Source organism: Hydra vulgaris, chromosome 08 (genome assembly GCF_038396675.1).
Source record: "Hydra vulgaris chromosome 08, alternate assembly HydraT2T_AEP".
Lineage (NCBI taxonomy): Eukaryota > Metazoa > Cnidaria > Hydrozoa > Anthoathecata > Hydridae > Hydra > Hydra vulgaris.
The window spans coordinates 12,325,001-12,350,000 of NC_088927.1; the positions used below are offsets into that span (position 1 = coordinate 12,325,001).

Genomic DNA, 25,000 nt, shown 5'->3' on the forward strand with positions numbered 1-25,000 from the left:
TACAAGGCAGCAAGCAACCATTATTAGAGTTGGATATTACTGGAATAGAAAAGATAAAATTTATAGAGCAAGATAACAAACAATATATTGCAAAATATATGAATCAGGAAAACAAGATGAAGATAGGGAATTCCAAGGAACTGATCTTTGAGGAAAAAAACAAGACAAATAAGAATTTTTAGAGCACTTAGGAATAGTCACAGTAAAAAGAGACTTAATAGAATGATGAAAAACACGAGAATGAAATTTAGTAGATGGCACAAGAGATACTAACTCTTTAGAGCAGTGCTCCTTAAAGTATTTGTACAAAAGAGAAAAAGAAGCAACGTTACGATGATGTGATAATGGTTGGAGGTCAGCTGCAAGAGCAGGTAAAACTATGTTTAAAATACTTTTTTGCACCTTGTTTAAAAGAGAAAGGGCATCATTGGAAGATCCACCCCAGATATGGCAACAGTATTCCATACAAGGACGAATTTGAGATTTATAGAGATAGAGAATAGAATCCAAAGTAAGAAAGTGTCAAGCACGATAAAGAGATGCAACCTTAGCAAGCGCTAATTTTCTAATGGATTTGATATATGGTTTCCAAGATATATTGGAAGTAAGAGTTAATCCTAGAAGATAAAGGGTAGATGACTTGCCGAGTACATCACCATTTCTAAATATAGGAAGATCAAAATTATTGCAGTAATGATTGGCTGAAAAAAATTTAGGTTTATCTGAATTAAAGTTTACCAGACTTTGTGAGCCTTCTGCTGTAGAAGAAGTGAGATCCTTTTTAAACTTAAATCATAACTCCAAGCAATCAGAGAGTATTGGCTTCTTATCAAGACAAGAATAAATAGTAGTATCATCAGCAAACAATGCCACCTTAGATGTGATTATATCTGGAAGATTGTTAATGTAAATTAAGAAGAGTATAGGGCTAAGGATTGAACCTTGAGGAACCCCTGAAGTTACAGGAAATGTAGAAAAGTGCTGTCCAACAAGGACAACAGATTTTGTTAAATGGTTTAGGGCATACATAAATGGCACACCAGTTTACACGTTAAAACAAGGCCTTATTATATGGGCATTTCCATTTTTAACTTACGTTATATGTGCAAAAATTTTAGCTATTTTGTAGGAAAGCTGTTAGTCTAAATAATAAAATAAGCTAACACGTTTCAAGTCTGACCAAAAGAGGGCGAACTTATTATTGTTTTATTATTATTGTATTATTGTTGTAACTTGCGTTACACAGAAAACAAGGAAAACAGAAAACTTATTATTATTTTATTATTATTGTATTATTGTTGTAACTTACGTTACACAGAAAACAAGGTAAAAAAATTGCATCAACTTTTAGTTCAGATTTCTACAAATCAGTAAAGCAGTTTGTATTCAAAACACATCTTTCACAAGATGTTAAGAATTCTATGCCAATTTAAGAAATATCTAAATTTTATCAGAGGTGACCGGCTAAAGAAAGTAAACTTGTTTTTTTGATACTATATATTTATCTTACATTACATCACTTACGTTACCGAGCGATATTATTTATGAATTTTTTATATCTATTATTCAGAGTTAGAGTTACATAACAATAGAATTGCAAAAGCATTGAACTCATTCATTAAAAATAGTTATTAAAGGAAATTTAAAAAAACTGGTGGCACTCTTCCTGAGTGATTTTTCATAACATTTATGATAGTTAGCAAATCGAAAACAGTTTTTATGCAAGACCAAGAGCAACTTTAAAAAATTATTTTAGTATTGCAACTGTATTAATACTTATTTGAGTTGTATAAATAACAAAATCTTTGGTTTGTTTTACTTACACTCCTTACGTTTATGGGTATTATATATTTATTTTAATTTGGTCGAATTTTTAAAATTCTGCAAAGTTTTTACATTTAAATCTTTTAAAATATTATTGACAAAAAAACTGTTATCACAGTTTAAGTGGGAGAGGGTTAATAAAAGAGTATATGTGATGGTTTGTGACAGGAGTAAAGAGGTTAAGAATTGACAAATATAGCATGATGAGTTTTATGAATGACCCATAATTGCATTTACAACGATTTGTATTTTTAAAACAAAAAAATAAAAGATTCTAACTGATTATTTTTATATTAGGAGAGTCGCAAATAAATCTTTTTTTTTTAATGTCCAAATACAAATATTTATTTAATTCTTATTTTTATTTATGTGTATTTATATGTCAAATAAAATAAGAATGCATAAACAAATAAAAAAAAGCAATAATAAATGAAGAGCGTTTTTTCAAAAGGGACATAGATCCATTTTTGCCGAAATTGAGTTTTGGTTGCTTTTGGACTCTATAGTGTAAATGGCACGATTCTGACTGTTAACATGGTCAAAAAACTATACATCCACTTTATTTCCAATGTTTTCACTTTTTTAAATAGAGCACATATGAATTTTAAATTATTAGAAAAAAATGAAATCCCGAATTACCGCCTTTATTACCGTGTAACAAGGGTGAGGTGGTCAAAATTTTAGGATTCTAGGAATTTGTGTCATCATTTTTATAAGTCTATCTAAATAAACATAATTCACAAACAGTAAATCACATGAAATATAATTAGTCACAAAAATTATTTTTTCTCTAAAATAATGTGGACTTAAGCCCTTTTTGAAAAACCTCTCACATTTTAAACTGTTATAAGTATATTTAAAAAAAAGATAAAATTTTAATAGTAAAATTATTTTTATTAAAATCACACTAAACTACTGCTAACAAAAATAAAAAATATTTGTTGAAAGTTTAAATAGATAATTAATTTTTTTTAGTTTTCTCAAAACATGTGAAATGTGACTTACGTTCCTTTTGACATAACGCTCTTCAAATAATTTTAATTAAAATTAAGAAAATTTTTTTTTCCAAATTCTCCTAATATAAAAAGTTTCAGTTAGAATCTTGTCATACCAACGTGAATTACTTAATGACGTTATTCACTTAGTAAACAAAAACTTAAAGAAAAAGCGCCAGAACTTTAGTAAATGCGTATAGTTTTAACTTACGTTACACAAATTTAAAATAAAAATGTGCTTTAACTTAGCATCATTATTCAAAACTTTAAATGTAAAAACATAACATTTAATATTCTTTGGCATATATTATTAAAAAACTTAAGTTTTTTAACTAAATTTTAGAAAAAACAAAACTTCATCATGTTTTTGTTAACTTACATTACATTTTTATTTTTTTTTTTTTTTTTTTTTTTTTTTTTTTTTAGATTATTCACCTCCCCAAGGCCCGAGGGGGGCCACTACAGTCGAGGAGGCTACTCATTTTTTTTTTGAAAATTGCAATATATCTTTCAATATTTTCTTAAAATATATATATTTTATAAAGTATTAAATTTGAACCAACAACAATTTGAACATGTTAGCTCCATTTTCAGGCCAAATTTATTCCGATTTTGCAAATAAATTCATAGTTAAAATAAAATTTTACAATGATACCTTTTTATCATGCCACAATGAGAAAAAAGTAACTTTTGGAGGCATAAAAATGACTAAAATAAATTAGTTTTAGCATTCAAGGTATATTTCAAATAAACTTTCATGTGTCTATATCAAGATTCATTTGCTAAAAGTTGACGAAAAAGAAAATAAAACTTGATTACTTTTCCATTTTCCACCGTGGAATTGCCCATATATATATATACATATATATACATATATATATATATATATATATATATATATATATATATATATATATATATATATATATATATATATATATATATATATATATATATATAAAGGGTGTTTTTTTTAGAGGTATAGAACTTTAAATTGCAATAAAACAACTATGGATTATTCGATTGACAAGAATTTTTTTTTATTAGAAAGATAATCTTGTGGCATTACATTTTAAATATAATTTCTGGCATATGACCGCCACGGCTGGCTCGGATGTAGTCCAATCTGGACGTCCAATTTTCGATGACTTTTTCCAACATTTGTGGCCGTATATCGGCAATAACACGGTGAATGTTTTCTTCCAAATGGTCAAGCGTTTGCGGCTTATCCGCATAGACCAATGACTTTACATAGCCCCACAGAAGTAGTCTAGCAGTGTTAAATCACAAGATCTTGGAGGCCAATTCACTGGTCCAAAACGTGAAATTAGGCGGTCACCAAACGTGTCTTTCAATAAATTGATTGTGGCACGAGCTGTGTGACATGTTGCACCGTCTTGTTGAAACCACAGCTCCTGGACATCATGGTTGTTCAATTCAGGAATGAAAAAGTTTGTAATCATGGCTCTATACCTATCACCATTGACTGTAACGTTCTGGCCATCATCATTTTTGAAGAAGTACGGACCAATGATTCCACCAGCCCATAAAGCGCACCAAACAGTCATTTTTTATGGATGTAACAGTGTTTTGACATACACTTGAGGATTATCTTCACTCCAAATGCGGCAGTTTTGTTTGTTGACGTAACCATTCAACCAGAAGTGCGCTTCATTGCTAAAGAAAATTCGCTTATGAAAATCGGGAACAACAGCAATCTCGTTTTGGGCCCATTCGAGGAATCTACGCCTTGCTTGATGATCGTTTGGCTTCAATTCTTGCACCAGTTGGATTTTGTAAGCACGCATACCAAGATCCTTCCGCAAAATCTTCCATACAGTGGATGGACACAGATCCAATTCCTGTGCTTGATGGCGGATAGACTCATTCGGGTTTTCCGCATTGCTACGCTCTACAGTAGCAATAGCTTCTTCTGTACGCACCGTACGGCGTCTCTGGGGATGCGAGTTATCAATAAGAGTAAACGTGGTGCGAAAACGTTCCATGGTTAATCGAATTAACTGCTCTGATGGATGATTTTGTCGAGGATAAAATGGATGTAGTGCGCGATACGTATTATGCACAGAACCATTATTTTCGAAATAAAATTGAACTATTTGCAAGCGTTGTTCAGGCGTGAGTCTATTCATGATGAATTTCCAAACCAAACTGAGAATAAATCACTTGTCACCTGTTAAATCGGTCGCCATCTTGAACAGTAATACAGTAATGCCAACTTAAAGTTCTATACCTCTAAAAAAAACACCCTTTATATACATACATATATATATATATATATATACATACATATACATACATATACATACATATACATACATATAACAACATTTAAACAAACATCAACAATTAAATGACATATTTATGGCATTTAAAACAATTTAGAAAATGTGGAAGTACATTAAGTTTTATCATTTTTTAAAAATCACAATAATTATGACTAGAAAGTTTTTTTAATAAATGGTGTTTTTGTTTTTGTTTTTTTTGGAAACATGAAAGGAGTGTTGCATTTTACCAAAAAGTGTATCAAAGCCGTTTTTTATTTTTTCGGAAATGGCAGTGAACCAAACAGTCTACCTGGAAACCATAATTAAATTTAAGTAAATTTTAAGTAGTAGGAGAGTATATGTGTATATATACATATATATATATATATATATATATATATATATATATATATATATATATATATATATATATATTTATAGTACATAGTGGGAGAGTACATATTTTGGTCAGACTTAACATCTGCTTATCATGAAAAAATTTTAGTAAATTACCTAAATGAGCAAAAACTCATATTTATACCAAGATCGATCAACCCTGCAAATGTCCCTAAACCTTGGCTAATAGAAGACTTTTGAGGAAACTTAAAAAATAAAGTTTTTGAAAGCAATTGGTCAGCAAAGAATCTTGATGAGTTGAAATCTAGAATTATCTACTGTCTTCATCAAATGAATATTGAGTTTGTACAAAACCATATTTTGGCTGCAAAGTAAAGACAAGACGGTAAAGACAAGACATGTGTCTAACTTTTTTTTTTTCTTCAAATACTAAGAAAAGACATATTTTTTTATCATTATTTTTAAGTTTTGTGTTTTAAATAGAAACTTTTGTTCCAATAGTAAAGCTTTTATTCCAGTTCAAAAACTTATTCGTAACCTGTTATACATATATATATATATATATATATATATATATATATATATATATATATATATATATATATATATATATATATATATATATATATATATATAACAAGTATAAAAGTAGCCAATAATAAGTGCTTGAAGTAGAAGCTTTCATAGAAGTTTGTTAAGATATAAATTACAACTATCGATTAGGAGATCATAATTTAACTTGGTCTACAAACCCAAAAGATCTTGAGTTTGTTGACCAGGTTATTATATTTCAAATATCGTCTGCACATCAAACATTCGAGGATATTCAATCCTTAAGCGTTTTAAAAGTCGTGATCCACGTGTTATCGTAAAAGTCTACACTACTTATATAAGATTGACCTTAGAATATTGCTCTCTGGTTTGGTCGCCAAACCCCACTGAAATGAACAATACAGTAGAAAGAATACAAAGACGTTTTACCAAGTGAGTGGCTAATAACTTTTCATATTTAAATAGACTTAGAATTCTTGGCTTGGAACTACTAGAAATTCACCGACTTAAGCAAGACTTGATTACATGTTACTTTTTAATTAACAACTATAAACTTGATAACATAATTTCAAATTACGCAAACTAAAATGTAAACTTGATGTCCATAAATACTCCTTCTCATTCAGAGTTGGTAATATTTGGAATAACTTGCTGTCTGACGTCGTGAACGCCAAAACTATCAAGAACTTCAAAATTAAAATTAATTCTATCGACTTTGAAAAATACTGTTCAGGCTAACTAGTTTTTGTTTTATAACTATGGTCTTATATATAACTGTAATATATATATATATTTTTTAAATTATCTTGCATATGTATTATGCGATTGTAGGGCACATTTTCAGAGTCCTTCATATTTTACAGACCTGCATGTCCTTTAGAACATGTATCACTGTTCTAATAAATTTTAATCTTATCTAATCTAATTTTTCAAAAAATATTACGCGATAAGTTAAAAGATTTATTTTTGATAAATTTTATGAAAAGTTCTTTCAGGTTTAGTATGAATAAAAGGTTTATTGAATATTTTGTACATGCATGTGCAATACCGAGAAGTTTTATTTTTGGAGTCTCCAAACTCCAATAATAAAACTCTTCGTAATTCACAGCCATGATATTAGATATATATATATATTAGGGGTGCCCACTATGCAAAAAATTTTCTAAACCACCCAATTTGAACTTTTTACCATTCTAGTGTTTGTGTATAATGTAAAAATTTTTTTTATCAATTTTTAATAACTATAACCCCAATTTCCTGTTTAAAACAGTATTTTTTTTAGTTAAAACACAGAGAAATAACTATTGTGAATCTCATTTTTCAAGTATTTAGAAATTAAATCACAGAAATCAAGCCAAACAAAAGCAGCTTGCATAATATATGTTAAATTATCCAGTTTAACCAAGCTAGTTCTGCATTTTTGGTTAAAAGTTATAGTCAAAGTATCAGACGGGAACCCCAAAACTAAAATTGACTGTCAATTAATAACATTACATAGCAACATTAATAACATTCAGAAAGACTGTCTTTCTGAATGATATTGATGTTGTTTGATTGTCCAAGAGTTTTTTTGCCAAAATCTCTTTATTCTGGATCACTGGTTATGATGGTGGCAAATTCTGAAATCAGTTTAACTCCTCTTTCTGCGGTATCATTTACAACTTTTACCGTACGAACAAATTTTTCAGCTTCTTTGTATCCTGGTAGCTTTGTCCACTGTTCAATTGGTTTAGCAAGCCAATCTGTATTGATGCCAAGAATGCTGAACAATGAGTGAGATTCAGGTCCCAGAAGATTTGACAAACCTGTTTGACAAGTGATTTGACAAAAAACTGGCTTACCAAGATGAAAATTTTCGGGTACTGGAATTTCTAAGAGTTTAGCTGCCATATATTTTTTCACAATGGAATTAACATGTTTGCTGAAGAAAGCAAACGGAACTACGTCTTCTGTCAAATACCATCGGTGATTGGTTATTTTAGAAAGAATGACATCAGCAACTTCCTTGTCTATTTCTTTGTAGTCCATCATGTTGTGGATGAATTGCAGGTCATTCATAAGTGCATCAGCACCAATGCCAGCTTTTGTCCAAGCTGGTGTGTGGAAAAAAAAAAGATACCTGTTCATTCTAAAAAGTTTGGTCGTCATCCTCTGATCATGAGGCAATTGTTTAGAAAACATGAACATTTTGTTCACATAAATGTTACATGCCATCCACCGAGCTTGGTGGATAGCTCCTGGTTTAAGAAAGTGTACACCCCGCGGTGGAGTTTGCCCAAAGATGATCAGTGTGTTCTCAGCACATTCACGATAGTCATCTCTTGGAGATGTAGCATCTTCCTTAGCAAGTAGATGTGTCAAATTCTGTATGGTCTGTTCTTTGAGGTTTTGCAACCAGGTGCCTTCAACAGCTAAAGTTTCGATTGGCAACTGTTTATCCAATGCTGGACAAGCAGTTTTAAATTCAGCAAAGAATTTATTCTCTGGACCAAAAATGTTTCCAAATAATTTCTTCTAAACTGCTCCGACAAAGATTTCAAAAATGTGATGTCGACAGGCAAGATAGAGAAGTTTTTGACCTAAGTTTTCTCCAATCAATTTAGCAGCACCATTATGGATGCCACTATTACTGGCAGTGGTATCAAATACCAATGCCACAACATTGTTGCTTATATCCCAAGCTTCTAGGAAATCTAATGTTGCATTTGCTTGAGTCTCTCCTTTTGAATCAACAAGAACGGGAACACCAAGCAATTTTCCCTCACTGTATTCTGGAGCACCCAACACAAGCACAGCTAACTGTTCATGTTGCACGACTAGTATGTCTTTTAGCAATTTTTCATCCCAGTGAAGGGCACCAAACTGGGGTGGGTTGAGCTTCACATTATCTATAACACTCTCAGCAATCCTCTGTCAATTTAACATTCTACTTCAACGAGATGTCAATCTGGAGATATCAAAATTGTCCAAGTTTCCACCAGCACTTTTAATTACAGCAGACACAATCATAGTTGTTTTATTATCACATAATTTCAGCCTGTCTGCTGCAGAAGTGATTTCCTCGCATTGCATAATTCTTTTGGGGAGGTAAAGAGTAACAAATTCTGATTGTCTATTCATTGGAGGTTCATAATTCAAGTCCCACCCAAAACCGATATCTACTTCAGCAATAGCAATATTTTCATTAATATTCTGTTCTTTGTCATTAACTTCCATGCCCTCATCATCCTGATCATCCTGTCTACCTTCTTTTTCTACTCTTTCTTTTTCTACATCTCTAGGTATGATTTTCCGATTATATCTGACTTCTTTCATTTTTGCTTTAATCTCAAAGATTTTGTCATGCCCGTCCATGGCAGCCTTTCTGTCTTTTTTTTTATCTAAATAGAATGCAACATTATCATCTTTCTTTTGGACAGTCAGTAGCCTGGATTTCATGATTTCCTGTATGGCATCAGGTGATCCAATATCAAAAAGACTATCCAACTTGGCCAAGAAGTTAACACGTTTTCCGCCAGCATCACTTTCGTGATTCTTGTTCTTCAACAAGCGGTTCCACTCATTCCAGAGACACATAAGATCTAACACTTTTGTGTTAGATCTTATGTGTCTCTTGTGTTGTGAATTTTGTCTTGTCTTTGTCTTGATGCGTGCCATGTTCCAGAAAGTTACAACAGCGTTGATTACTATATAGCCAATTTCTTGATTTGTTACATAATTTTGGACATTTTCTTCATCGTGTCGTAAAAAAAGAAAAAATTTCAAAACCTGTTTGCAATCGGGTAGTTTGGAACCAGTTATTGATGGTGATGGGTGTCCAATTAACCAAAACTTAGTAGAGGCACAAGTAACAGGCCTTGCTGTTGATGATGATGACAACGGTGAAGGCTGGTCGGTTGTGTCTGACAAACAACTGGAAGTGGTTGGCAAAGACTTGAGTTCAGTTTCTACAACTTTATCACTTCTTGTCAACATTTCAGTTTTAATTTATTTAACTAAAACATGAAACAGCAAAATAATTATAACAGTTAATATTACATATTAAATTGTGTCAATATCATAATATTAATTTGCTTGTTTATGAAATTTGTAATTAATGCAAAAATGTGCTACAGTTTTAACCCATTTGTGCCATCTCTATAAATCGTAAAATATATCAAAAAACTCAGGCACTAATGGGTTAAACAGGAAATTGAGGCTTATCTTTAGGGGCTTTGGGGGACTCTAGAACAGTCATTAAAATTTAGTAAGACTTTTTTTTACACTGTACACAAACACTAGAATGGGAAAAAATTCAATTTGGGTGGTTTTGAAAACTTTTTACATAGTGGACACCCCTAATATATATATATATATATATATATATATATATATATATATATATATATATATATACATATATATATATATATATATATATATATATATATATATATATATATATATATATATATACATACATATATATATATATATATATATATATATATATATATATATATGTATATATATATGTACATATATATATACATATATATATATGTATATATATATATATATATATATATATATATATATATATATATATATATATGTATATATATATATATATATATATATATATATATATATATATATATATATATATATATATATATATATATATATATATATATATACATATATGTATATATATATATATTAGCCCTCAGAATTAGTCTCAAAGAGCAAGTAAATCTCAAATCTAAAAGAGCAAGTAAATTTGTTTAATTTTGCAAGAGATAAGATTTAAATGATGAGATTTAAATGATAAGAGATAAGATTTAAATGAAGACCACAAACATTTATAAAAAATAGATTGAAACAGTTAACTGGTGGTGATGGTTTTTTGTGTTTAATATTTTGAGGTATTTTAGTCATGTTTTAAGTTAAAGAGAACTTTTACTCAATTATGATTAGAGCATAATTGAAGCTCGCAATGAGCTATTCATTTGTCTTAATCTTGTTAATTAAATTAAAGTCGTAACTAAATGCTCCTAATAAGGCCTTGACAAAACACAAACAGGGACACCACCCATGTGCAACACAGCACTGTAAACACTCTGATATTTTACAACTGTTGATGGAATCAGTCTCACTGAGAACTACTTTAGTGCTTGGGAAAACTTACTACCAGCAGGCCTCAGAACTATTAAACTGAGTTTAAGAACATTAGGACATAATAGAAAGAGTTGCATAGTTACTATCAATGAAACTCAAGCAAAACCCCATGAGATTGGCTAAGAAAATCCACCATTCATCATCCTGCGCATGAAACAATATAAACAGGCTTACATCTATGCTAGCCTAATAGATTATAAAGTAGGGTGGGGGGCAAGTTGGTCAACAGATTTAATCAAACAATTTTTTTTTAATGTTTATTTACTTCCCAAGGCCAAAAAAGCCACTACAGTCGAGAAGGCTACTTTTAATTGTGATTACAATCCTCTCTCAACTCCAAAACACGAACTTTGACAAACAAGGCTGCTGCGAGGAGAAATAAGTTGTGCGTGGTACAACCAGGATCTGGTGGGGATCAAACTCTTGCTTTTGAAGCAAGCCCTCTATCACTACACTACTACCACATTAATCAAACTAATAAATGTTTTCTATTTAATCCTCCTTTAATGTCAACATTTTGATAAAACTTTATTTTATTTTGAATAAACTTTCTTTTCAAATTATGAAATAAAAAAATAATTTTAGCAATAAATCTCTAAATCAAAGTGAAACACAAGTTTTATTTTTAAAACAGGTTTTAGTATTTGTGTTTGTATTAAGTTAGCTATCAAAAGTCAAATAATAACACATGTTAATAAATAAATATTCTATTCAAAACTCTCTCCTCTCTCTCTGCACTCTTAAAGGCCACTGCACAACAATGGCACTGTAAAGCTACTTTAAACCTACTTTTAAAACTACTTTAAAACTATTAAATAACCTTAAATCAAAAAGATTAGGTTACAGAGAATAACTACTAAATTACAAAATTTAAATCCAAATAAATTTAGAATCTTATATAAATTTAGTCCAACTAAATCATTCAAACAACTACTGAGCTTATAAGAGGAAATTGTGAAAAACTTATATCATGTTCCAAATTTTTCTTTTTTTAAATTATATAAGCAGTTTTATCACAATCGGATACAAGTATAATATTTTTACAAATTACAAATTACAAACAACAAATAACGAAGTACAAATTAAAAAACTTACAAAGATTATTAATCATATTACAATTAAATTGCATTCACTGAAGTGGATACAATGTTCCCTTAACCTTTCGCTTCTGCACCCAAAGCCTTAGGAGGTAAATTTAATTAGAAAAAAAATACTCAACATACCATGTGTTGCTTGATCCAAATTATAATTAGTGTCATCTTTAAGTCTTTTAAGCAGAGTTGTCTTTCCTTGTTGTGGTAACCCAATAATCATTAGTTTCATTTTATAATAAGGTTTTGAGTGTCTTAATTTTCCTTTTAAATGATTCAAAATATCTTTTGTAGTTTTGTATTGAGAAGGAAGATCTTTAATCTAGAAATAGAAAAAAGCAGTATCTTTTTTAATTAGAACTAAAAACATAGGATTTATTGTATTCAACAATATATTTATCAACATACATAATATTAGTAAACATTAGTGAAAAAATGAAAAGAAGGAAAAAAATGTTTTTACTTTGTGCAAAATTTAGCACTTTTATTTAATTTAGTTGTTATATTGATATTTTCTGATGGCAGCTTATCATTATTATTATTTTTACTACATGACTCAAATGCCAATGCATTGTTTATATATAATATATATATATATATAAATATATATATATATATATTTATATTTAAACATAACTCTTATTGTGCATATATATATATATATATATATATATATATATATATATATATATATATATATATATGTATATATATATATATATATGTATATATATATACAACCCTCGGAATTAGGGTCGGCATTCGGCAATGCCGACTTTAAGTGTTTGAGGTCGGCAAAAAATTGCCGACCTCATTTCTATGTTTTATGGTAACCCCTTTGTATCAATTTTTTTTGCCGACCTTATGCCAACCTCTAACAGTTCGAGGTCAGCAATTTATTGCCAACCTCATTTTTCCTAATTCCGAAGGTTGTATATATATATATATATATATATATATATATATATATATATATATATATATATATATATATATATATATATATATTTATATATATATATATATATATATATATTTTTTTTTTTTTTTTTTTTTTTTGTTATTCACCTCCTCAAGGCCGAGAAGGCCACTACAGAAGAGGAGGCTACTTAATAGTCGTTATAACCCTCTCTCAACTCTATAACTCCGAAACACGAACCTTGTGGAACAAGGCCGCTGCGCGGAGAAACAAGTTGAGCGCGGTACTACCAGGGATGTGGTGGGGATCGAACTCGGAACCTCTCGCTTATGAAGCAAGCACTTTACCACTACACCACTACCGCATATATATATATATATATGTATGTATGTATGTATGTATGTATGTATGTATGTATGTATGTATATATATAAATATATATATAATATAAGCATTAAAGCATCATACAGGGTATAATACTATTTATTATAACAAAAATAAATAGTATAATAATATATATACTGTATTAATGCTTATATTATTATTCCACATACTATTGAAGATGTCACCTTAGCTTTCTGGACCCATAAAAAATGGGTTTTTACCAAACAGACCATTTCTATACTTTTCTATTCCACATTGATCATTTCTATGTCTATTCTTTACCTCTAAGTCATTCAGAGATAATTGAGTAAGTTTTGATAAGTTTCCTATGGTTTGTGGTAAGGTGTTCATATCAAAATTTCGACTAATATCAAGAGTTTCTAAACATTTCAGGTTACATATACTTTCAGGAACACATATTAATCTATTATCTGATAAATATAAGTGTTTTAATTTAAGATCTTCTACATGCAATGGGAAAGTTTCCAATAAATTTTTTTCAAGAGATAAAATTGTAAGCAATGGTGACCATTCTTTAAAATTAGGCGGGTGTCTCAATTGATTTGATGAAAGATTTAAGATCGTAAAGTTTGGGAAGCCTAAACAATTCTGAGGAAACCTCTAGTAAATTATTGAAACTAAGATTTAACCTTTCAACAGCTTCAAGAGAACTCAATAAATCAGTTGGCATGCTTTTAATTTGATTACAAGAAAGGATAATATATTTAAAGCCTATTAAACCATTAAACCAATCTTTATGAAGAAAACAAAGCGGAAGTCCTCCCAATTAACTTTACGATTTTTATTATTGCAAAATATGTTCAATAATATATAATCGACACCTTTGTAATTTTTCACCATATGATTACATCCAATTCTAATTGGGTAAGCAAACACTTTGTCATTGCTTACAAATGATATTAAAAAAAGAAAAACATTAATTTAGTTTAATAAGTTTTTTTTTTAACTATTATGTCATTTAAAAAAAAAAAAATGTTAAACTAAAGATATAGAAGTAACAAACTAGGTACTTGTAACTAAGCAACAGAAACATTCTCAGATTCAATTGTGAGAGCAGTCTGAGCCAATTATTACAAATACAATTTATTATACACTTATCAAACAAATAATATAACCTAAAGGTATGCAGAATAAAGTTAAAATTTTATAAATAGATTTCATTAAATCTAAACTTAATAGAATGAAAAACAACACCAAAAAAAAAAAGATTTAAGGAGGTAAAGTAATTTTTCTCATCAGGACCAAGGGGGCCACTAAAATTCATCAGGTTCAAGGAGACCATTATAATTTATCAGAGCCAAGTGGGCCACTACAATTAAGGAGAATAACTTTTTTTTGTTATTACTAAAACCCTGTCTTAACTCTTTAACTATGAGATACAAAAGTGAGCTCTCTACAACTATACCGCTACTGCATTTAAACAACCAAATTTTCCAAATAAGTGAAGCGTATAATTATGCAACTGAACTGTGCATCTTCAACAAATAAAAATTACATATAATAAATGAAATTTTTAAACATGTATAATAAATGAAATTTTTAAGCATATATAATAAATGAAATTTTTTAAACACATAACAAAATGAAATTTTAAAATTATTATGTATCTGTATCATACATCCTAAAATAAGTATAAATATCTAAATATAAAATTATAAATTTTATTATAAAAAATTTTAAACATTAAAATTCTGATGATAAAATTATCAATTCTGATAATAAAATTGATTAAAATGATTAAAAATACACAATACAAGGCAACTAATTTGTTTCACTATCATGAACATTATCATGAACATATTTTTATTTATCAAGAACATTATCATGAACATTATTATGAACATTGTTATTAACATTATCATGAACATTATCATGAATAATGATAATGTTCATGATAATGTTCATGAGATCCTAGATTTAGTGTGTATATAAGGTAATGTTAGGTTACATTGACAGGTGAGTAATATTAACACGTGTTATACTAATTGTTTTTACCAGTCACCAGTTGACTACTGTTTAAGTTATTTTAACAGATGTAACAGTAATCTGTTGATGATTACTGTTACATCTGATGATGAGCAATTAAAGCTTCCAAAATCTTTTTCAGAAAAAAAGATAAGACAAAGATTAAATCTAAATCTGTATAAGTTATATATATAAGTTACATAGATATAACTTAATATATAAATACATTTAATTTATATATTAAGTTATATCTATGTAACTTAATATATAAATACATCATTTGCTAGATATTCATTCGCTAGATATTCATTCGCTAGATATTCATTTGCTAGATATTCAATTGCTAGATATCCAATTATTAGATATCCAATTGCTAGATATTCAATTGCTAGATGATCATTTGCTAGATAATCAATTGCTTGATATTCATTTGCTAGATATTCAATTGCTAGATATTCATTTGCTAGATATTTATTTGATGCCATTTTTATCGCTAACAAAACTATAGTAATTTTTTAACAAAAATGATGATGCTTGTGGATTTCTAGAAAAAGCAATTTGAAAAGACAAAGTTTAGAATAAAAAAATCTGCACGATTGTTAATCATTAAAATAGTTTTTATTCATTTATAACAATATTTATAACAATATTTAGATTTTCTTTAGATTTTTTTTTGATTAGAAGTTTCTTTTTCTTAAAATTGCAATTTTGTTTATGTTTTATTTATTCAGTTAAATTTTGAATCATTGGCTTCAAAATTTTGTTTCAATTTAAACTCAGACATTCAGCATTTTTAACTTTATTATTTGAGAAATCAACAGTTTTTGTTAAAGTTATGGTTTCTGTTAAATTGCTATCCATTTATAATTATTGTTACTTTTGGTTCCTTCATTAATATATGTTTTAAAAGCCCTAAAAACGGTTCCTTCAAGAAGGCTTAGATAGAAATTATCAAAAATTGAAGACTTAGTAAATATCATAAATTATCCTGGTCATATTTAAAATATCCAGAAAAATACTTTAAAATATTATCTGGAAAAATATTTTGAAAACATTTCCGGTAAAATCCAGGAATCAAAACGCTTTTTGTGAATTTAAGAATATCTCATGTGCGTGAAAAGAAAATATTCGGCAGGCTTCTTTCTTTTTCTTCTAAATAAAAGAAAAGAATTTTAATGCTTACTTAAATAGAGTTTATAAATTAAATTAAACTAGATTTTTAGGTGAAATTGTTAAAATAATTAAAGCGATCTCTAAGTGCTGAGTGTTTACATATCTTAAATAATCCTTAAAAGATAAGTTTCATTATTTAAATGTTCCAAAAAAAAATATTTATCAACGCATTAGCAAAAAACTTTTTAATAAATGATTTTTAACGCCATTTCTTTTTCTAGAAGGTAAGATCTTTGATTTTTTTAAAAATAAATACTGATGAGATAAACGCTTTTTTAGTTATTAGATTGGCGGAAAAGTTCTCGCATATCGGCCTGTAACTTTTTTCTTGACATACTTTTTGATTTTTTTTTTAACCATCTGATAGCTCTATTTCTTGCGCATCTATTGATATATAATTTGTCTTTAGTTGCCTTGAGATGGAACTTAGTCAAGAAGAAAAACGTTTGCTGCTCAATTTTCAATTCAAATTGATTTTGAACGCTTCTGAAGCTGCCCAAAACATTTGTGAGGCCTATGGAGATGGAAAAATGCTGATTCGTACAGCACAAGACTAATTCAAGATATTCCATGAAGAAGGAGACCAATTAACCGACATGCCAAGGTCTGGGCATCAAAACGAAGTCAATCGCCAAGCAGTCATCAACAGCATTGAAGAAGATCCGTCAATGAGTTGCCGAATGTTGGCCGACGAGTTTAATTGTCACACTCAACAATTGAGGATATTTTGCACAAGGCCAGAAAGAAATGCTTGAAGTCCAAGTGGGTTCTGTACGAGTTGACTGATGCTCAAAAGAAGAAACGCTTCGATGCTTGCAATCGATTGTTTGAATGTTACACCAATGAATAGCTGGACTTGGAACAAATTATGACTTGTGATGAGAAATGGGTGGCCTTTGACAATCCACACGGGGGCAATGAATGGCAATCACCGAGTCAACCGTCTTCCTCCACTCCAGTCAAGGATTTTCGAAAAGAGAAGCGAATGCTGATCACTTTTTGGCATCGTCGAGGCATCGTTCACTGGGAGTTGCTTGAGAAGGGGCAATCAATGACGGCCGCTCTCTATTGCCAGATCTTGGATCGATTCAAGCAGAAGTTGCAAAATTGTCGAATTCCGGTTATTTTTTTGCACAACAATGCAAAGCCTCACACAGCACAGATCATAAAGAATTGGTTGGAAGACGTCGGTTGGGAGGTTTTGGAGCACCCGCCGTACAGTCCGGACTTGGCACCTAGTGACTATCACTTATTCCGATCAATGGAGCATTTTTTGAGAGGCAAGAAGTTTCGAAATTTAGATGAAATTAATGAAAATCTACAAAATTTCTTTGATTCAAAGCGCCGAGAGTTTAACCGTTCTGGAATCTACATGTTGCCGGATACGTTGTTGAATTGCATCAATTCGGAAGGCGACTACTTCAACTACATGTTGCTTTTTGTTTTTTGTTTGAATAAATTTTATGCATTTGATTCGAAAGGCGACTACTTTGACTACTAGCTCAGGGCTCGAATTAATGTAAAAAAATCTAATCGCGATTTTTTTGTTGCTCATAACCCCATCTCCACTCCAGCCGGAGGGGAGGGGGCATTATTTATTTTAACTTATTTATAATAACATATATAATAAGGCTCATTTTTGCATAAGATGTCATAACATTTACGTTCAGCGGTTGTAAAGAAGCTTTGGTTACAATTTACATTATTACTATTATTATATTGCATTAAATCTAATGCCTGTATTTTTGTAAAATCAATGAACTTGATATAATCTTCTTTTAATTAATTGTTTAATTTTCTATTTTATTTACATATTTTAAACTGTTTAAAACAACTAGAATATTTAATTTTCTATAAATTTTTAACAATAAAAAAAAATTATTTAAAACTCTAACAAAACAATCTATAAATTTGAAACAGTAATAAAAAACTATTAAAAATGATGAAAACATTATCGTGATAAAATGTTAAAACTTAACCTTTTCACGAAAACCCGCACAATCACAAACAAGAATGATAATTAAATTCTTATTAAGTAAGTTTTCTTATCTAAGTAACCTTATCAAATTCCCATGATATTTCTATCTATTGCTTCTCCATTCAAGGTATTTTTTAATAAAAGTTAGCGTTCACATTTTTCATTCAATAAAATAAAGCGAAAGAAAAAATGTGTCTAAATGATATCTTTTACAATCTAATACTTTTTTTGATTTTTGATTTAAGTTTTGCCAAGTAATACACAATATTAAACTTTTTCCATAACGAGTCTGCGTCTTTTACGACCATTTTACGTAAACCACGCCCAATAGGAGTATTATGAATAACATGGTTAGATAATGAAACTGAACCTAATGTTGTTTGTTGATGAACTCGCGTGGCCTCTTTATGTTGCGCACTGCTTAAGAGCGATGCCAGTGAATCTTTTTTTATTGATATTGTTCCTGGTTTGATCCAGGTCATGGAAAACAATTTTGTTTGACTTATCCGTTTTTCAAATTGTTTACATAAACTGCATCTTAATCTTATAAGTTCATTTCCATTTAAATCATATTCTAACTCGCAATTAAAATGTTTTTCCCACTTTTTAACTGTAGATAATCTGCATCTGTGGTCCAATTTGCATCCATTTATTGCTATTAATTTAAAATTAGCAAGTGTACTAACAAACATTAAAGTTTTTTTTTAATAACTATTTAGAGTCTATATTGCCTTCCACTACTCTTCGCAAAATAAACTTATAAAAATATCATTAAATATGTTCATAATGAATGAGATAAATCGGAATAAAGCCCTTAAGAATTCGAGTTAAGAAAGTGACTTTTCAATCAATTAACTTTATTTATTTTTTCGATCAAAATCATTTATTTCTTGATTCGAATAGGTATTTAATCGTTTGTTTTTTATAAATTTTTTCTTCCTTAAACAATCGGTCTTTTTCCTGCATTTGAACATTTTTGCTAATTGATTTTTTTTTATTTTTCTTTCTTTTACTTTATGCTCCGCTTTAAAAAAAAAATTATCGTTACAGAAGTCACTGCAGTTTTATACTGTAAAAGAACACTAAATATTCGCAAATAGAGAATCAATCTTCTAAAATAAAAAAAGAATAATCACGAATAAAAGAAAGATCGCAAAAAAACAAATTTTAAGAAAAAACTAATCGCTAAGGTGCGAAAAGTAATAGCGCTTCGCGATCGCGATACGCTTAATTCGAGCCCTGCTAGCTGCTTTTTGTTTTTTGTTTGAATAAATTTTATGCATAAATTAATAAGTTAGCCTTATGAACAAAAATGCACGAGAACTTTTCCGCCAACCTTTTAATAAACGATGTCAAACAAAAAAGCTCTTTCAAATAACTTTAACTTGAGTTATAAACCTTATGTTTAAGTTTTCCTTTTTGCAATTAATTTTTATGCAGATCAATGCTTTTATATATAATCGTTTATAAAACATGTAAAAAACAAATAAAAATAACAATAAGTACTCTCAATAAAAGTCTAGCTTATATTTGATTTATTTTAACAAAATTAAAATTAGTGCTATAGATATAAGATAAGTAAATTTAAAAAGTTATGATACAAGTTTTACTGATTAAGTCTTAAAACCAAAATAACAATTTTTATATTTTATTCCAAATCAGAAAGAAAATAGTGCAAATAAATTTGATATCATAATAAATGGAAACAAAATATTTTAATGGAAATAAAAATAAAACAAATTAGCAAAAAAGGATCAAAAAACTAACAGCAACAAGTAAAATATCTTATGAAATAGTAAAAACTGCTGGTTCAACAACAACACCTCAGCACACACATTTATGAACAATACACAATATTAATGTACTAAAACAGGATGTCGTGCAAGATGAAGGTCCAGAAAACAGCGCATCAAAAATGATGATTACAAACTATTTATTTAACAAAAAAATGAATCACTTTCTGCAATCGTATCACGAATGTGTGCCTTAGATAATATGCCATTTAAAGTTTTCTAAACGTTTATCAATTATAGAAATATGATTGTTGCTAGAGGCTCTCAAGATTATGTATTACCAAAATCAGCTAACTCGGTTCGTGAAATGGTTTTAGAATACACACAAAAAATGCAGGCTAAAATAATGCAAGATTTTATAAATTTAAAAGAAGATGGAACAAGATTTTGCTTACCTCTAGATGAATGGACATCAAGAAACTGATATTATTTAAATGTGAATGTCCATGGCAAGAAACAATTTTGGAATTTAGGTTAAGTACCTGTTGAAGAATGATTCCGTGCAGAGAAATGCCTTACAGCTCTGAAAATCACATTGCAAGACAGCAATCTAAATATCAATAAAGATATTATGTCTATAACAACTAATGGGGCAGCTGAGATGCAAAAAGTTGGGCAGCTTTTAACATGTAATCAGCAGTTGTGCTTCGCACATGCTACACATTTAGCCGTAATTGATGTTCTGTATAATAACTCGAATACAACTGAATTGGTGGCTCACACAAATACAGAAAATGTTAGTGCAGAAGATCAAGTAAGTGACTTTGATGAATCAGATGAGGAATACATTGAAGATAAAAATTTTGGCTTGATTGAACAAACATATAATAAAGCTGAGGTTGTTGAGACTGAAGAATTTGGATTTAGTTTTCTCATCAAAAACGTTTATTTATACAATGGCGGAAAAAGTGAGATTCACGCATCTTTCACTAGACCATTAAAAAAAACAATAGCCAAAGTTATTGAAAACTTTGCATTAAGATATTTAACACCGATATGGAAACTTCCTCAGGCAAGCAGCCAGAAGCTGACGATGTGATAGAAGTGATGTTGGAAGAACAAACTAAGCTCTTAACATTAATACAAAAGTTGGGGAACAAAATTCAATTAAATTTTTTGTCCAACATAATGTCCAACTCAACTCAACAAATAATAAGTAGGAGCTTAATTTCAAAAACTAAATCTGAAATAATATTCTTTAAAAAGAATGGCATTCGTGGCAAAATATTAAAGTCCGTCTTCTCATATTTGATTTTGATTCCACTAGTCAAGAGTGGAGTCTAAGCGAACCTTCTCAATTGCTGGCAACTTTTGTACAAAAGTTTGAAGGAGACTCGGAGATGCAGCTTTAAGTGATCTTTGCTTCCTCAAGGCATATTTTTGACAAATAAAACAATATTTATATATTTTTTATTATTAAATGATATACCATATTAGAATGTTTCTGTACTAATTGAATTTGGAATAATTTCATGTTTCATTTTCATTTTTAAAGAAAGTATTTTTTATGCAATAAGTAACAATGAATTATCTCAAATAAGTTAATTTTATTATTTTTATAGACATAATAACTTAATTTTGAATTCCGAATTCAAATTTTTTTATTTTCGTCAAAATTTGCATACCCTATAAGCAGGTAATTATATTCAAATAATAAGTTTCTGACCATATTAAAAAAGTACTCTGTTTATTTTCGTTTGTAGACTTTTAAGAAGAAATTTGATTACTATAGGAAAGAAGACAGAAAAAATATTGTGGTCATCTTAGGAAAACAAGTTCACTCATTAGACAAAGAACTTACTGTGTATAATTGGATCTTGCAAGGTCTTCGCAAATGGCGGATGCGTTTTTATAACGGCAAAAGAGAAAATTAAAGATAAATATAAAGAATATTGAAAAAAAAAAATCTATATATAAAAATATTAATTATTTATTTTATAAGCACAAATAACTTATCAACGATCATATAAATTAACTTGAAGCAAACACACACCAAAAAGCATTCAAAAAGGAAAAGAAAAAAAATATATAAAAAAATAAAAAAGAACTTCGAATTTTTTAACACTTTATAAACTTAAATAAGAAAAGAAAAAAAAAAAAAAAAAGAAGGAAAAAAAAGGTAAACAAAAGAACGAAAAGTAAAGTAAACAAATAAAAAGAAGAAAAAGATAAGAAGAATTTAATAATCAATTAAAAAAGAAAGAAGAAAAAGTAGTGTTAAAAGATTTTTTATTTTTTATTATTTCTTTATTTTTTGTTTTAGATAATTTTCTTTTTTCTTTACGATATAACTTGTAATCATGATTATAATTCATTAGATATTATTTTTCAGTCATTATGTTATTATTTATTTTCTCACATTATTTTATTTATTCATAGTTAATTGTATTTATTATTAGTCCTCGTTTGATACCTAGTTATTTAATATATTACATTTATTTTTAATATTATATTTTTATAAACTTATTTATTATTGACTTATTTTTATTTGTTATTGTTCTAGTATCTTTGTTGATAATATTATTATTAGTAACAGTTAACAGTAGTTATATTATTATTAGTTTATATTATTAATATACTAGATATTATTATAGTATTAGTTTTTTTATATTCGATATTTATTGTTGTCATAGTTACTTTTAACATTAGTTCGTGGTTTGTCTAATTTTAATTTATTTTGATTGCTTAATTTTATAAAAGTTAGCTTTTAATTACCTTTAATGTGATTCTTTTTTTCTATCATTGTTCTTATTTTTTTGTATTGTTTTAAAAATTATTTTCGATTACTCACGCTAACGGTTACCCAAGTTTTAAATTATTAAATTTAGTCTTTTACTTTGCATTTATTTTTTAAACCTCTATTTTACACTTTAGTCACTTTAATTAGTTAATACTGCATATACATAAAAATATTTTTTCTAAAGATTATGGCATTCAAATCTCTCTGCAATACTTGTCATAAAAATATAACTGATAATCAAAGAGCCATCCAATGTGATCTGTGTAACTCATGGGTCCATGCAAAGTGTACTCATATTAATGCGTACTCTTATAATCTTCTTTCAAATGACTCGTCAGATTTTTATTGTCATAGTTGTTTATCTAAGAGTATGGCGTTCAGCTCGATTTCCAACTTGGAGCTTAAATCAACATTATTATGTAAGAATATACCTACTAGTTCATTAAACTCTTTTGAGACTCCAAGTAATCATAAAAAGATCTTTAAAGATCTAAATAAATTTCCCAGTTCTGTTAATTGCAAATACTATGACGTTATTGATCTCAATAAAACTATGCTCCCCAATTCGGAACTATATATTCATCTTAACATCGCTTCTCTACCATTCCACATTGACGAACTCTGTAGTCTTATCAGCTCTCTTAATAATTTTCCCTTAGCAATAGGTATTACAGAATCTAATTTATATATAAACGATACAAATATAACTGATATATACATAAACGGGTTTAATATTGAGCATTGTCCTACTGAGGCTAAAAAAGGAGGAGCACTTTTATACTTACGCTCAAATTTAAACTACGTAGTTCGTAATGATCTTATGATTTACTCATCTAAATATTTAGAGTCTATTTTTGTTGAAATCGAAAAACCTTGTGAATCAAACATAATAATTGGCTGCATTTATCGTCATCCCTCAATGAATCAACATGAGTTTACTTCTTCCCACTTAACTCCTCTACTTGAAAAGCTAAGTAACGAAAAAAAAAAGATCTTTCTAATGGGTGATTTTAATATGGATCTATTAAGTCACAATGAATCTAACCCTGTTTCTACATATCTTGATTCTTTAACTTCTTACTCACTAAGCCCTTCTATAATTTTACCATCACGCATAACGGCTACATCTAAAACGCTGATTGACAACATATTCACAAACTTTCATTCAACTGATCAATACTCAGGTAACCTTACGATTTCAATTTCAGACCACATGGCACAATTTATTTGCATTCCTGGCATACCCAAACACCCCAAAAAAGTAAAAACTTACAGAGGATGCTTCAAAAAATTTAATAAAAGTTTATTTATTGAAGAAATTTCTAATATCAACTGGGAACTCTCTATTAAAAAAGATGATGATGTTAATAAGTCTATGGTTTTTATTTTAAAAACATTTGATGAAATCTTAGACCGACATGCTCCTTACAAAATACTAACCAACCAACAAATTAAACTAAAATCAAAACCTTGGATAACGTATGGAATACTTAAATCTATCTCAGTTAAAAACAAACTTTATAAAAAGTTTATAAAATCAAAAAATATTTATAAGAAAAATGAATTATTTACAAAATTTAAATTTTATAGAAACAAAATTTCCAATTTATTAAAATTTAGCAAAAAAACATACTATATTACGTATTTTAATAGTAATCTGAATAGTGTTAAAAACACCTGGAAGGGAATAAAAGAAATCATTAATATTAGACCTTCTACACACAATACATCTTTTAAACTTAAATTGAACGAAAATCTTATCA

At 28.7% G+C, this 25,000-nt stretch overlaps 1 protein-coding gene across 2 annotated transcripts in view; it reads right to left on the reverse strand.

Annotated features, from left to right (window-relative positions):
* LOC101239195 (leucine-rich repeat serine/threonine-protein kinase 2) overlaps window positions 1-25,000 on the reverse strand; it is a 142,771-nt gene that overhangs the window by 63,776 nt on the left and 53,995 nt on the right. For both annotated transcript variants that reach the window (XM_065803102.1, XM_065803103.1), the window contains one exon: window positions 12,397-12,586. In XM_065803102.1, the coding sequence (XP_065659174.1) occupies window positions 12,397-12,586 (190 nt within the window). The remainder of the gene's footprint in view (window positions 1-12,396; window positions 12,587-25,000) is intronic.